We start from the raw sequence: 16,252 nt of genomic DNA, 5'->3' as shown, positions 1-16,252 counted from the left end.
CTTGTGCCTTTCAGGTGAACGACAGCCACTGACCGACAAGAACAAAACCGTCCCGGGAAACTTGGGCAAAAGCCTCGATCCTGATTATCAATCCGTCGATCGGTGAAATATCATTCGCATTCTAAATGTCTGTAAGCGGAAGTCTCAGGAGTCTTCCAACTATGAGCGTGAAATCGGGTGAAATCTCTTCGAATACTTTGTACGCTCCCCAAGGATTTCACATTAAATGCTCTCATACGGGATATGAATTTAGATGGGACAACTTCGGTCGCCGGACAATTTCATAGTCAGATGTGGCTTTCAGGCCAAAAAACACCAACGTGGGGCGTTTTAAGGACCTGGTGTGTTCAAGAACTTCCTCGATATAAAGATGTGGCTGGCGCATCCTTGGCCAGGTCAAAATCCAGCGTGAGTCTCACGAATCTATCGCACCCAATAATCCATCATCCTGCGAAAAATAATGCCAGAGAGAAGCTCCAGTGCGACACATACCAGGCTGATTCCACGATGATTTTTACATGACTTTCCTGCGCTTTTTTTGAAAACTTAGATGACGGTCGAGGAGCTTCATTCCACTGATATGCTCTGTTCGTTCAAGATCTTCTGCAGTATGGTAGTCAAACTGTTCCCCAGAACCCCGCCACCATATCTGAAGAGGGTGAGGTGTGGGTCATGCACGCCCAGTCATCATCGTCATTGTCGGCGCCAATGCTTCGCTGTCTTGTCAGTGCCATATGCTTTGTGGTGATTGGGGATTGATAGTTCTGTTGAGGTTCCCGATACGGAACTTCGAGTGACGCGTAGGTTCCACAATCCCGAATATCGAAGGGAAGAAATGGATTCGTAATTCTACGTAACTATTCACACAAGGGCAAGCGAATGTGTACAACAAACCTCAGTTGTTCCTGTTCGTAGCGTCACCAATTTCACAGGTCTGTCACTCACCGGCACGGTGAAATTTCAACGGCCGCACACCAAACAATGGTGGGCGGAATGTTGGCTCAATGACGTGATTTACGGATTTAATCATTTCGAATTTAACTATTTCTCGTGTGTTGCCATCAGCTAACTATTTTAAGGAACTATTGTGCTCCACTCCACACAGTCCACAACAGACTCCACATAGGTGAATCTCCACAGTTTCACTATACACCATGTTTCTGTGATTCCTGTTATCACTCATCCAGACTTCATCATTCCCACTTACGCTTTTCGTGAACCTGGCCATGAGCCCAACAGTCTATGGCCACGAGGTATTGTCGGTGGTTTGGGTTTTAGTTCAATATTACCGGCTAGATGACGCCGGCTCTGCTGCTTCACCTGATCTGATGTTCCGGTTCCTAGTTTTTCACCGTTACACCTTTCTTGCCATGTGTCGGGAGGAGGCCTCTTGTTTTGCCTTCCCTTGCTTTGTTTTTTGCCCGCCACCTTAAGGAACTATTGTGCTCCACTCCACACAGTCCACAACAGACTCCACATAGGTGAATCTCCACAGTTTCACTATACACCATGTTTCTGTGATTCCTGTTATCACTCATCCAGACTTCATCATTCCCACTTACGCTTTTCGTGAACCTGGCCATGAGCCCAACAGTCTATGGCCACGGGGTATTGTCGGTGGTTTGGGTTTTAGTTCAATATTTATTACCGGCTGACGCCGGCTCTGCTGCTTCACCTGATCTGATGTTCCGGTTCCTAGTTTTTCACCGTTACACCTTTCTTGCCATGTGTCGGGAGGAGGCCTCTTGTTTTGCCTTCCCTTGCTTTGTTTTTTGCCCGCCACCTTCAAATCCCAAAGATCTGATCTTGTTTGTTATTCCCCCCAAAAGCGCATAGTAAATATGCTTCCCTGCCTGTGCCGGTTTATTGGTGGTCACGCCTACATCGGATAATTTCCACCCGTCATGACTCTGTTCCTTTCCCTCCCCCCGTGCGCTCACAATCCCCGGCAGTCGTACTTCTATTCCAACTGTAACATTGTGATCACACCTGACGGCATTTCACCCACAAGTTGGAAATAATAATATTATTATGATTCGTATTGCGCACTATTGAAAGAACTTGCACTTTGAAACCAAACAGGGTCGGTGGACCTGTCTGGAATTGCTGAACCATCAGTTCACCAAGACTGACGTCCGGGCTACCCAGTCGGCTACCCAGTTTATACGCCCCACGCCTTTTGTGACACGTTTACCGGCTCCTGTCACATTCTGGTGCCTGTTTTCGCCATACCATGCTGTAGTCTGAGATTAACAGGTAGAGGGCGCATTGTTGGCAAATGGCGTCTCCATCGTTCTGATCCACCCGTTCCGTGTGTTCTCATATCCCCAGTTGGTTTGACGCGCACCACTGTCTACCATCCTCACATTCAGCAATGCTCGCCAGTACCATCCACTTACCTTCTTGTTCAAATTTTGATTTGCGTTACTGAGGGCAGTACTTTCCGTGAGAGAACGAAGATAACTTTCGAAATTATGTCCGGAGAAAGAGCACTCGAGTTGTATTATGCAGACGACAGTGTTGTTTACACCTCCAGCTGTAGTACCTGCAACTAATCTAACAACATCCAAGACGCGGCTCGACCGGCAAGTTCAGTCGACGGTATCAAAACCCATGCGATAAAAACTCAAGCTTAATGGGTTGTATGAAACCCAATGGAACCAACGGAATCCTGAAAATTTAGCTTCCACTATATGAGTTCAGCCGACCCATTTCGGCATGAACATCCGGGAAGTACCAGGATCCCTTGAAGCTGTTTGTTTATTGAGTCATGCAATCGGTATTGCAACTCATATTCGGTCCGCGATTGGCACTTCCGCGAAAGGCGGTTCATCAGAATATACGGTGGCCTGAGAGCCCTGTGAAGAAAAATAGGAATTTTCGCAAATGAGTTTGTAGGGTTATCACTCGTCTATCAACAAGCACGAGTAGAAGCCTTATTTGTGCCTGGTGAGATGAAATAGGTCTTACGATGGTAGATACCAAGAGAAATTTAGGCACCTGGCACTCTTCAGGCCTATCGTTCTAAAGTACTGTTACAAATAGACTCAAAAGTCATGCGTCATCATACGGCGATTTGGCACACTTACACCAATAACGGCACGGACTTCCGGAGACTTAATGGTATCCACTTCAGACCGCTTCTTGAATAGGCTAACCAGGTTGTCTACTCGGGACGCAAAAAGTGCGCCGCATTCATTGAACATGTCCAACGGACTGCCGCAAAAATGATTGCCAGCCTCAACTCCTTGGATTATGAAACGCACCTTGCGTCGATTGACTTCCTTCCTCTAGATTATCGTCACCCTTGAGGAAATCTAATGCTTCCTTATGGCCCGTCTAAACAGGGTCTGGACAACATGTTTTTAACGTTTAACCCAAATAACACTCGGTGGACACGCAGTAAGAAGATTTTCAAGCTCAGAATGCACTTTCACTAGGCAAAACTTTTCACATTTCCGGTAGCTGATTCATGGGACAACCTTCTTCGGACGATTGTTCACGCTGAATCTAGTACCAAGATGAAAGCACTATTAGACGCTTTTCATGCGAGTCCTTGCACTGAGAAGTACCGAGGACATGAAGAGCACTGATACATCCATTTTTGATAAAAAAAATGCCTCGCTAGTGCAAACGACGTTTCCTTCAGGATCCTGCGATGGACCTCGTTCGGTTCCAACGCACAGAACGGGTTCTTCTTGTGCAGGAATTGTTGATCACTCCTCTCCCAGAAAAACAAATTGGTAAGCGGTCATTAGCATAAGGTTGCTGGGGCAAACAACATGCATGCATATTGTTCTCTCTAGACTGCAGATACCACTGAGTGGTCACCCCTAGTTTCCTGTTCCTGTCCCTCGAGGAGAACGCGGTCAGCCTACTCCTGCGGCAATGTCTCATATAGTGAAAAAACATGTTTTTGCTTTTTTCAGCGGGACGTTTATAAGGTGGCTTATTGTCAGATGTTCTATTAACCGATTTCCATATCTGTAATTATCAATCCACCATGAGAAATCGGCCCAAAACGCATTCGTCATTCTACGGATGATCCGACGCACCTTCTCCAGTATTGCATGCATGGACTTCCAAATACTCTATGGGGCCTACGTCAGACGGCTCCTGGAATACGCCAACCAAGTTGTCTACTCGAACGCACGAAAGACGTTATCCTCATTGAGCGTGTCCAGCGGGCCGCTACGAGAATGGTTACCGACCTCAAATCCGTGGGCTTCGAAACGCGTCTCGCGATGCTTGATCTCTTTCCCCTGGAGTACCGTCGCCTCCGAGGGGACCTGATTCTTACTTATGCCCTGTTTGAACAAAGCATGACAAACAGGTTGACCCAGCAAACACGGCGTGGACATAGTAAGAAAATTTTCAAGCTCAGAGCACACACATTCATTAGACAAAATTTTTTCTCATTTCGGGTAGTAGCTNACATAAAGAGCAGTGCTACACCCTTTTTTCACTTGTGCCTTTCAGGTGAACGACAGCCACTGACCGACAAGAACAAAACCGACCCAGGAAACTTGGGCAAAAGCCTCGATCCTGTGTATCAATCCGTGAATCCGTGAACCTGTCTTATAATAATAATGTATATTTCCTACTTGTGTGTGGCGTGATCATGCGTTTACATTCAGGCTGGGGTATGATAGGGTTTTTTGCGGGTAGGGTGGATTGTGCGAAAAGGGACAGTGTCATAAACAGTGGGAGGTACTCGATTAAAGAATAATAATATGTTTCTTTTGCAACTTGTAGGGAACAATAAGCGTGAGGTCCAACTACTTCAAAGACTCAGTCGGCCGACATGAACTAAAACTGGAATTTCATTGCTGGCCATGAGTGACCTTGGGCGGCTGGGTAAATGGCCGGAGTCATAACGAGCAAAAGTGGAGGTGCCCCCTGTAGTAAAATTTCAGAAAAAAGTCAGTATCTCTCCTCCAGAAGGCGCCGATTCCCTTTAAGGAGCTTCATCGGCTTTTTCGAAATGAACGTTGCGTCAGAATTATGAACTTTCTGGTCATTGATCATGAATAGCTGGTTCCAGTTTAAATTGATCAAGAAAGATGCGCATTTCTGTGAAGTCTGCACGACAGAATTTTCTAATCCACGTTTGGGGATCGGAATCTGTCGCCCAGTAGCCAATGGAATCAAATGTCATCATGCAGTGGTCACTACACCCTAGTGGAGGGTTGATTGACACCCGAGCAACGAGGTGTCTCTCGCTGATGATCACCAATTTCAAGAAGGATGGTAGTTGGCCTGCGCGGTATCTGGTGGATGCGACAAGTTGAGGTCATGCGCTCTGTTGAACTTTGGTCAGCGCCGCTACAAAATGTATACTAGACCAGACGTTTCGAAGCTCTATCCAGAGGGCCCTGGAAGCATTTAATTCACCTACAAGTAACAGATGTATGAGGTTGTAGTGAAAGGAGATTTGCTCAAACATTTGCATGAGAATTCGGTCATCTTCCGGGGGATTCGAATGGCGACGGTAAACCACACGAGAAGAGAATCGGTTCGAAGCAGCGGGATTTGGATCCACAATGCAGGAGCGGTATCGGAGAGGACGATCGGGATGGGTGGGGCCGGATATAAATGTAAAGCAGCCTCACCAACCCTCGCGAGCTTTGAGTCAGCTGGTAAGAGCGTAGCTGTCTATTAAGATTGCGACATCCGGTGTGAGCCAGGTTTCCCTAAGTACAGTTATGGGCGTCTGTTTAAGGCAAGCTGCTTGTCCACAATCGGGATGCTTGCTGAAGAGACCGAGGCAGTTTGCGGACAAGAATTTCAACACGGACTCTGCGACCCCCGAAGGTGGGAAGCCGGGAGGTTGGCTGTCATGGTGGTTCGCAAATTTATTAGCTGCACGCCGGGCTTGAGTCCAAGGCTACGAAGGGACATTTTCGGCAAACTTTTCCAGTGATTTAGGTCTCGTTGTGGCCTGAAATGCCAAGTTGTCCACCTAAGCTGGCATTCCGCGCAACGCTGATGTGTCGCGGGGGCATATATTCAGGTTGATACGGCATTCAGCCTAGCGTCCAATGTGGAAAGTTTTCATCACATCCTCGAATCGGCAACTAACCTTAGCATTACTTCTGTGGTGCCTTCTGCTGGCATCCTACACTGTCTGGATAATGGTGAAAGTCTGCATGAAATACCGCGGATGAACGGTGGATATCGCACATGCACCCTGATACGCTGTCTTCAGGATTCGTCAGGAGAGCTGATATTGGGAGGATACCGACGTTATAATTCAGAGGCTGGATTGTCAAATGTCGCGTATCATGTTGGGGCTCGCCGATCTGCAATTAACCGCGACAATCGCAAAAAACTTTGGGATTCTATTCTCCCGTGAACGTTTTACTGTCTACTGCAGTTTTCTGGTTGCATAAACTATTCAAATCTCGTTTTTATAATTGAGGCCTCCAACCTAAATCCACCCTGAGATGTTGAGGTTCGCGTAGTTGTAACCTTAGGGTCGACCCCCGCAGAAAGCCACGGAACAGTTAGGCTCCATTGAGAGTTTGAGGCATATATGAGGCGTATCACAAAAGGTGTTTTCAGTGTCCGAACGTTGGCCTTCCAATCACGTCCAACGTTTTTTTCGAAATTAGAGCCCAGTATAATTTCATATAAGGCCGTTTCTTCAGGCTATGTTACCGAGCACATTGACAAGTTTTCGTTGCCTGGATAATTCTCTCCTGAAGGCAGCGGTAACGGATATTGAAAGTATTGCTTAAAATAGGGGTCAGCAATGTAAGTGGAAAGATTGTCGAATGTGATCTTCGTGATTCGGGCCGCGTCTGCGTCAGATGAAGACGAAAAAGGCGTTCCCTTTCTGAGTATTCCGTCCGAGCCAGTAATTCAATGAGCCCCAGTCGCACTTCTTCAAAATGACTTTGTTGGTGCTACAATAAGTTTGGGAGCTAATACAATTCAGTAGACATCTTGAGACCCATATCTCTAGCTGTATTAATGGCATTTCCCCGGCTTATTTTTCAGTCTGAACTAACCTGGTGTTCCCGTCCAAACAACCACCTGAAGTGGAAAACGAGAATTAACCACCGAAACCAGACCAAAACAGTGCATTGATTGTATAAAGTGCATGCGATGACAATTTTTTGGAAATTATGATGCCTTCTGGAAACGGCTTTGTGCGGTAGATAGCCGATCACATTTGTCTGTTTGGCCCATAATTTCGGCCAATCAGAGCTTGCCTTGATCTGGACCAGCAGGAGATCGGTTTTCTGACCAATCGTGTGCGGGACAGGCCCTTTGGCGGCTGCCGCACCTGACAACGATATCGCTGTGGAATCCCATCTAACAAAATTAACAAACTTGAATAAGCCGTGAGATAGGAAATTAAAATATGAAATACTGCTGATGAAGAGTGAATAATCTGCAGATTTTCCATCAAAGAAGATGGAGACTGGTGGTTCGCCCAAAAGGCATTCGCCATTTTACGGATGATCCGACGCCTCTTCTCCCGTATTACTCGCATGGACTTCGAAATACTCTATGGAGCCTACGTCAGACCGCTCCTGGAATAGGCTAACCAAGTTGTCTACTCTGGACGCACGAAAGACGTAACCCTCATTGAGCGTGTCCAGCGGGCCGCTACGAGAATGGTTACCGACCTCAAATCCGTGGGCTTCGAAACGCGTCTCGCGATGCTTGATCTCTTTCCCCTGGAGTACCGTCGCCTCCGAGGGGACCTGATTCTTACTTATGCCCTGTTTGAACAAAGCATGACAAACAGGTTTTCCACCGTTGACCCAGCAAACACGGCGTGGACATAGTAAGAAAATTTTCAAGCTCAGAGCACACATTCATTAGACAAAATTTTTTCTCATTTCGGGTAGTAGGTGCGTGGAATGAAAGAGCAGCGCCACACCCTTTTTTCACTTGTGCCTTTCAGGTGAACGACAGTCACTGACCGACAAGAACAAAACCGACCCAGGAAACTTGGGCAAAAGCCTCAATCCTGTGTATCAATCGTGAATCCGTGCCTGGTGAATATTTTGAAGCATTTAGGAGGGAAGAGAATTTGCCCGCAGAATCAGGCACGTTGACAACTATTCCTGTCTTGTAGTGGGTGAAAACTCGTGAAGACCTGTGTGGAAACCACTGCAGTAGCAGCCTGGTAGCTGTGGTGCCACATTCCTTTTTCGACTTGTCGTTTCGTGCTGAACAAGAGTCGTTGAACGACAGAAATAAACCTTACCGAGGAAGCCCGGACGAAATCCGTGATCTTTTGTTGTGTCCGTTTACGTCCCAACGGCCTGTAGCTCTAAATCCGCCAAAGACAGCTTCTATGGCCCTCTAGACTCTCTTATACAATGGGCTGAAATCTCAAACATCGTCGTTGCTGGTGTCACGAGCACAAACAAGTTTATCAGAATGGATGCTGGAACGTCCGCCAAATAATCCTATATCGAATATCACTGGAGGTTTATATTCGAAGCGCTGGAACTGTTGTATGCGGTACAACCCAGCCAGCCTCATTCAAGCATAGGATCTGTGATAGGACTGTAAATCTGCAGAAAACCCGGTGACGGATTCCTCCTGACCACAAACAAAACCTAACCTGGCGCAGCATCCAGCACCAGGCAAGACTGGGAGTCCTTTCTGACCGAAAGGTTTGAATCCTCCCCAGAGCCGAAGAAACAGGGGATAAGAAAAATGCCTGAAATGTCCGTAGTTGGTTATCCTTGTTTCATTCGACTAGTCTCCGGTAGGCTATTGTCAGTGAGACTATAATGGACCAAAATGGTTCTGTGATATCCAGCAAAGAAGAATGACTGGAACACTGGGCCTGTAAATATGGAGCCCCACTCAGCGTCATAATCATCTGACTTTATATCAATAATTAAGCGTCATCATTCTCTTGGTCATGAGGACCTCCCACCTGCTCTGTTTCGGGGACGACGGTGAATTTTCCTCCAGTGCATGTCCAACCTATTTGTGTCTGTCTGCGAGGAAGACTGGCTAGAGCAATTGAGGTTAGTCGACAATGATCCCCATCTTCAAAAAGGGTATTTGAAATGAAAGTGGTAACCGCAGGCGTACCGATTTACCTGCCTTTGTAAGAGGGCTACGGAGTCACTGATTCCTCAGCGTCTTACGGCCGTGCTCTAAACCTTGACCTGTGAACGTCAGGTGGAATTTCAATTTGGTGGAGTCTGCGTCGACCACATCTTCACATGCCATCAGTTATCAGAGTACCGTCATACGTACAATGCTGCAAGCTATTTGGAATAAACTGAATAGTTCCGCTTCAAAGTTCGCTATGCGCTTCGCGTTTGGTAAGTGGGTGCTGCTGTGAAATTGGTTGGGATCAAACCAAACCTCATCGTCGCAGATGAACCCGCGCTTGAGTGGAGACATTGCAGAAAGTATCGGCCGGTCGATGTCAGTTGTATTCATGCTGACAGTTTTTTTCCAGATTTTCTGACTGTGCGCTCGGAAATGTAGGGACGTCAGACTGCCTGCGTTATGCTAGCATCAGGTGCCTTCCTCCCTCACTCTTATCTTCTTTCCACCTAAAGATTTTATGTCTAATTAGATAAACTTTGTGGTTGTACTAGAGTGAAGCATCACTATCAACACGGACGTTGCTGTCTTAGATGATGGTTACGGTTAGCCTCCCTGTTTCGCCAAGTTATGATTGCTCCTGAATCGTCCCCAGCCGACACAGAGCTGGGCGAAAAAGGTCGTACTAGGCGAATGGTCCTCTGGCATACGAACTACTTGGCATAACCAGCGTAATTTGTGGAGAATGACCCGCCGATCTCTTCATATAGGATGAACTTTCCTGAAAACTGTCTGGCGTACCTCAGCATTAATGTTAGGATATTCCTACCAGACCGGCGCAAGGCTTAGGAAACACTTATTGTGAAACGCAGGGTCATCGAAGTTCTTCCTCACGCAGCGGCCACGACTCATCCCTAAAGTTGAACAGATCGGACTGCGGCATCATACATTCTACCCATGAAAGCCATGCTGCTCTCGCATTGACACACAAATGTTGGAGTTTGACAGACGCTACCTGGTCTTCCCTATTTGCCGGTTCATTTGCAAACAAGAGACTTGGTTTGGTCCCAACCAAACTTATGGAAGTACCTTCCACTATAAAGGTGTGGAGGGTGCAGTAGAAATATTTAGTCAGTTCAAAGGGTTTGCGTTTTTAGAGGGTCTAATCAGGAGAAAAATACCGGCGAACACAGTGCCAGTGAGCGGACGCCCCGGGAACATTTCGGTCCTCGAGGTGTTGAAGGTAGATAAAGAAGACTGAAGCAGGATGTCGATGACGAAGTTATGGGGAAAGGGTTATAGGGCACACCTTCACCCGATACCACTGGATGTGCTAAATTCAGGAGGGGTTTGTCGTAGACACATACGCGCCTACGGGAGGAGTCATATAGAGTCTATTGGTTGTCCATCAGGTGGCTGTTGACATGTTCGCTGTGATTGGGGCGAGATGGCCCAAATGGTTAGAGCGCGAATTTACTGACCGAAAGGTCGGTGGTTCGAATCCGACATCTGCCTCGACTTCCCTTGTCTAGGCTTGGGCAACCTGGCAATATCCCAGCCTTCGTGCTTCCTTCTGGAGGCATGGCAGTTAGGCACCGAAAGTGTGTTACAGCTGAACGACTTTTCACCCAAACTCTTCGTAACTTCATTCATCCCTTTCTGCCGTGTCAAACTCTGTCCACTTCTAGCTTTCCGACTAAAAATAGCTGCACCTCTATTTTGAGCTGGATCAGTGATTACAGCGCGAATTTACAGTGCGGAAATTCTTTTGTTCGAACTCGACTTCTGTATCTCGACTGGTTCTGTCTAAGCTTGGGAAATCTGGCAGTCTGTCAGCCATCCTACTTCTTTCGGGTGGCATGCTAGTTATGCACCGAAAGGGTGTTACAGCTGAGCGACTAGATTTCCGCCAATCCGAATTAGGCACGGAAAAAAGCACTCTTTTAGGTAGGCGATAACTCGGCATGCGTGACACATAGTCGAGCCACCGTAGCTTGCAGTGCTGGATACATTCTTTGGACGAATCACCGTCAGTTTCACCAGTGATGGTGATGAATTTCACCAAAAACTCGTTTCATAATCGTCTCAGTTCAAAATCACTGGTTCCATTGGATTTCTGCTATAGATCTGAAACATCGGCTATCAGAGTCCTGAAGACTTCTAAGATCCTACTTCCGGGTCCACTCTTTTCATTTTTCTTTAATTTAGTTGTCGATGATATGAGACGATCGTTGGAAGGTCTTCAAAACCCCGGTGTTCGGATCTGTCCGAGCGAGAACCTTGTCAGAGTGGAATAGTTGGATGACATTGTTCTTATTTTTGGAAATAGAGCGGGAAGCCTACTACCATCACATTCGTATCGTAGAAGACAATAACAACTTGCCTCCAGGTTTTAGACGCTGAGTATTTCGCTTTGGCCTCCCGTTTTGTCTGGTGTGCACCATCCTTGCATTCCGACTAACCTTAAAGCCCCAGTTTATAAAGGTTCATGTATTGTTCTTTTTCGTTCATTTTCAGTGGTGACCGGTAGTTTTCATCCGTCTGGTTGCCAGGGGACAAGTCGATACATCCATTTACAATGAGAGCAATCAGTTTTTCCGTTTTGTTGGTGTGCTTCCTGTTTTCTGGTGCACTAGGATTGCCGGAGAAAGGTTTATGGAAAGAGCATTTCACTCATGTAAGCCCAGTTGTTCTTTTCTTCCGTGCTCCCTTCCATTTTTAGAATGCCAAAGTTAGTATGGAAAGATCGATGGTGAATAACTCGGAGATTTATGCAAAAAGTTAGCTTGCACGCATCGCAGTAATCCGTTTATCATTACATAGTTTACTGTCAGGAGGAACTGAACCTCCACGTGGCTTGGTTCCTTTTCCAGTCGCCGTGTATTGAAATCTTTTTGGATACTAACCTTGTATGTTTCCGTCACTTTGTTCACTTTACCTTCTTCGCTGTGTTCGGTAGACCAGTATGTCGCTGTGGGACAAGAGTTTCAAAACCACTTCAGACAAGCTCACTTATAAGACGGGCGCGAAGGGACTGAGTTGCACGGCTTCCAAACCGCTTTTTATTGAGGTTGGTCGTCTTACTCGTGTTTGCACGTCATGACCTTATTCTGACAGGGTTCAGACGAAATCCACTCATATCTTGGAGTAAAAAAGGTGAGTCTTGCTCAAACAGCGTACTCTCGGAAGATGATCTCTATACCTTTTGAAGTGTGCATGTGCTGATAGGTAATCGAACTACGCTAGGCATTTCGGACCATGACACTGTTCCATGTACCCGACGGAAAGGATATCACTTGGCGAAAATAGTAGGATTATTTATTGGTTGCAACTTTGGGTTTAGTTTGAATGTGCCCTTTGTCTCTTTGTAGCGTCAGTTAAGAGAGCCGGCTACTGTGGCTATTCCTGTAAAATCGCAGACGTTAACTGGTTGCAGCATGTACCCAATGAGACGTTGCGTAAGTGAATACTGGGAAATGAGTCGGGTTCGCTCGAGCAACAGATAGACCTTATCAGGTTGAGGTGGTTGAAGTATGTACTAAATATCCTGGACTAGCATCTACTAAAAATGCTGCGTTTTACGGTCCAAACTATTGTTGGCAAAGAGCTCGCGGAAGACATGAGATGAAAGCATCTACTGCTAAGTTGAGTGGGATCTTCGCGCCTTTCTGTATAGAGTTCATGTGATTCTGATTGCGCGTGGTTTGAAACTCTACAGACATGATGCATGACCGATGGGGAGCTCGCCGTTACCTTCTAGCTAGCGCTCCTCTATCGTTGCGTGATGGGCTTTTATTTGATGAGGTCTGCAGAGACGCAATCCAACTGATAGCCTGCTGCCCTAGTAGATGATTCGTTGCGTTTGTCTTACTGGTTTTGGAAGGTGTAGGCTGCTCCCTGTTGGATGTTTCCCGTAGACAATAATCACCCACCCATCTCTTTCCTTTTAATTTTTTACTAGGACCATCTTTCTTCATTATTGCGTGACAGTTAAGAACCGGTTGGTGATGAAGTGGCTAATTGACTGCAGTTTTGGATGCCGGATTTTAGGCTCATTTTGCCAGCCCGTAGGTTCTAAAAAATCTAACCTAGTTGCAGGTTGAGTAGAGGTACATACTGTTGAAAACCTTGGTAGTATTACCCTTCTCGTCATCTTCCCATATTCATTGTGAACCACCACAATGGTTGCCCCATTAATTCTGTGAATAAGGTCCAAATTTATAGGTGCCGACTATATCGGGCCAGGGTTGTCAATTGATTTTAGTCGTATTTAGTAAGCTTTGGTTGATTATTTCATGAGAGCTCAAAACATCCATCCAGAATGCGCCAACTCTAAAATGTGTTGCGGACGAATCAGCTATAGTTTTTCTTTATTATTACTGCCTTTTCCGGTGCTCCGGATAAGGATACATATACACATGCATATACATATACATATACGTATACATATACATATATACATATACATACACATATGCATGCAAACATTTCGAAATAGAATATAACGTACTATTTTCGACTCGTGGTTATCGAAGTGCCTTTACTGGAATAAAACCTTTCGTAAACGAGGATCGCATAATAGTCTGGTTTGGATAACCACAACTTGGGGTATAGGCGAATCGTCTGTGAACGCTGGATTCTACTTTTAGTGCAGTGTAGGGACCTAGAGAATCTACTGCCAAGATCAACATGAACCAATTTCCGCTTTTTTGTTGTGTATTGAAGAGTAATTTTCAGACGGAAGTTGGTTCTTCACGCTCCCAAAGCCTGTTTGTCTGTTGATGTCTTAATATACCAGTTCTGTAGACTGCGATGCTAGTTGCATCGTCATTTTATTGCAAGTATTGCGCTAGCTGTTTTTTTGACCTAATGCCATTCGTCGTCACTTTTCATTTTAGCAACTGAATTCACCACAAGTATCAACTCCTCTTCCGGTGAGTTACGTCGATTACCTTTTCTGTGGAATGATCACTTCTGTGTTCCTGGGTTAGCCTTATTTTCTTTCCTGCACTGACTGCAGATGTTCACTTTACTGTCCGATCCCAATCCTTCACGTTTTTTCCATGCCTTTGTTCTTTGAATAGGGTCTACTCACTAAAACCTGGGATTCCGGGGCTCATTTGTTTCTGCTCAGCGTCATCTGCGCCACGGAAGACTGTAACATGAATGTTGACGGTAAGTCCTGTACTATTCGCCGTTGTGTATATGTGGCCGAGATTTTAGGTTGTGCCCAAGTTCCCAGTCCCGTCGATTATCCGATGTCGAATTTTCAAGACTGACTTATCTTGGTTCGTAAATCATGATACCCAAGCCACCCCTTCTCCCGAAACTGCTCTCTTCTTGAATGTACCCCCTTAGTGGAGGGGGTGTGTGAAGACCACAAGCCTTTAACCACAAAATTTCCCATCAGCCTCAAAAGGTGTGGATGAAATAATCGCTTAATCACCCATTTGCATATCAACTTGGTTTTCACGGTAGACTCAGCTGAATTTCTGGTGTAGGGTATTCAAGTAGAACCTAAGGTTGACGGAAGCTCGAGGACCGCACCTACTTAATGACCCCCTAAAAAGGGTGAAACCGGTCGTGGGCTCTCAGCACCCTTGTGAATAGTCCTTTTCATGAAAATATACTGCGCTATGTCGAATATCGTACTAATTGAAATATGAGGCGGCCTTTGTGCAGCACATTCAATTGAAGGATACCATAAACAAGAGATTCAGTTGAGTCTTTCGTGAGAACCAAATTGATTTGCAAATGAGTGTATTTCTCGAAAACAGTGCAATTTGGGTTCAAGTAATACATAAGGTTGACGGAAACTCGGAGACTGCGCCTATCTGATGAGCTCCAAGAAGGGCGAAACCGGTCGCGGGCTGTCGAAGAGTTTTCAGCAACCTTTGAGTAGTTTCCTTTATGAAAACTGAGCATTCCTTCGCCTCCAAGACTTGGTTGTATATCTCACACTCCCGTTTTCCGGTGATCGAAACTGTAGCGGCTGGAACCAATGTGCCTAAGATAGTCTATGATGCCTATGATGCCTATAGCTGATAAATTGAATTGAATTGAATTGGGTTCCCCTTATCAAAAAGTCACGTAGTCATGTTTTTGATGATTTCCTAAAAATGAAACATGACATCAGTAACGATGGAATGAAAAACAAATCTAACTTTTTCTAATTTCGGACATTTGAGCTCTCATAGATCCATATCCGGTAAATAAGCGAATGAAAGCGGCACTAGAAGTTCCCGAATCGCCCTGATGAAATACGTGATCTTTTCTGTAACAGTACGCACCAGAAATGCCAACTTTAGGGTTATTTATCCAACCGCCATTTTTTCAGTCACTCTTATAGGGCAAAATCATTTTTCTTTCCTTTAAGCCACAACAACCGCTACACCGGGGTCGAATATGAAGGTAAAAAGTGGATCCCATTATGTTAAATGGGGTCCTGGGGGTCAGCCTTGCTACTACTCTCAACACAAAGATGTTTTACTGCCGTCGTCCTCATTTTGACCTACTGCGGCAACGTACATCGGGGGGAATTATTCAAAACTGATTGGCGCCGTTAAATGACTCTGCGTCGAACGCAGTCTCCTAACAAACCCAAGTTACTGTCCCGTACGGGTTAATACTTCCGTCGATCGTATGTTCGTTATTTTCTAGAGTGATCATCCCTCACTTTCTTTTGTTAGAGGATTTTCTATCAGACTCGACAGACGGTACATTTCTGTTGGGAGCTGCGGACTTTCTGTCTGGTAGCGCAGATATTGCACCCCTTGGAAAGAAAGTCGAGGGTCTCAAGTTGAAGTGAAAACGTTATCAAATCACTTGATATTTATCATGACTGACACCTTGATTGTAACTTGAAGTTTGGATATTTAGTCATTACGATCTGGGCACTCATGTACTGCCTGGTCATAGTGCAGTTCGAGCACAATTAGAAGGCTACTCTTAGTGAGAAGATCGCTGCTGTTGCGGCTACTTTGACCATTCCCCCCATTACGCCCGATGGACGCATCTTCTCCGTTACATCACATGGATGAAGGATTTACTCGTATCGTGCAAAACTTGAAACATCGATTCAGTTGGGATTGTGCATGAAGGATGGTCAGGTCTTTGTCTCAAAATCAAGCTTCCTGAAAGCCCAGTTACATCATCATCATCATCATCATCATCATCATCATCATCATCATCATCATCATCATCATCATCATCATCATCA

The 16,252-nt window shown here is 45.7% G+C and overlaps 2 protein-coding genes across 2 annotated transcripts in view; one reads left to right on the top strand and one right to left on the bottom strand.

Annotated features, from left to right (window-relative positions):
• Positions 1-7,715, bottom strand: part of T265_14551 (hypothetical protein) — a gene marked incomplete at both ends in the record, with an annotated part of 24,716 nt that extends 17,001 nt beyond the window's left edge. The window contains one exon of the mRNA XM_009174147.1: positions 7,496-7,715. Coding sequence (XP_009172411.1) covers positions 7,496-7,715 — 220 coding nt within the window. The remainder of the gene's footprint in view (positions 1-7,495) is intronic.
• Positions 7,716-11,611: 3,896 nt separating this feature from the next.
• Positions 11,612-16,252, top strand: part of T265_08361 (hypothetical protein) — a gene marked incomplete at both ends in the record, with an annotated part of 26,727 nt that continues 22,086 nt past the window's right edge. The window contains 3 exons of the mRNA XM_009174137.1: positions 11,612-11,710; positions 13,932-13,967; positions 14,118-14,208. Coding sequence (XP_009172401.1) covers positions 11,612-11,710; positions 13,932-13,967; positions 14,118-14,208 — 226 coding nt within the window. The remainder of the gene's footprint in view (positions 11,711-13,931; positions 13,968-14,117; positions 14,209-16,252) is intronic.

The sequence above is a fragment of the Opisthorchis viverrini genome (genome assembly GCF_000715545.1).
Source record: "Opisthorchis viverrini unplaced genomic scaffold opera_v5_212, whole genome shotgun sequence".
In the NCBI taxonomy this organism is placed as follows: domain Eukaryota; kingdom Metazoa; phylum Platyhelminthes; class Trematoda; order Opisthorchiida; family Opisthorchiidae; genus Opisthorchis; species Opisthorchis viverrini.
The sequence above is the reverse complement of the archived record's forward strand: the minus strand, read 5'-3'. Positions and strand labels throughout refer to the sequence as shown.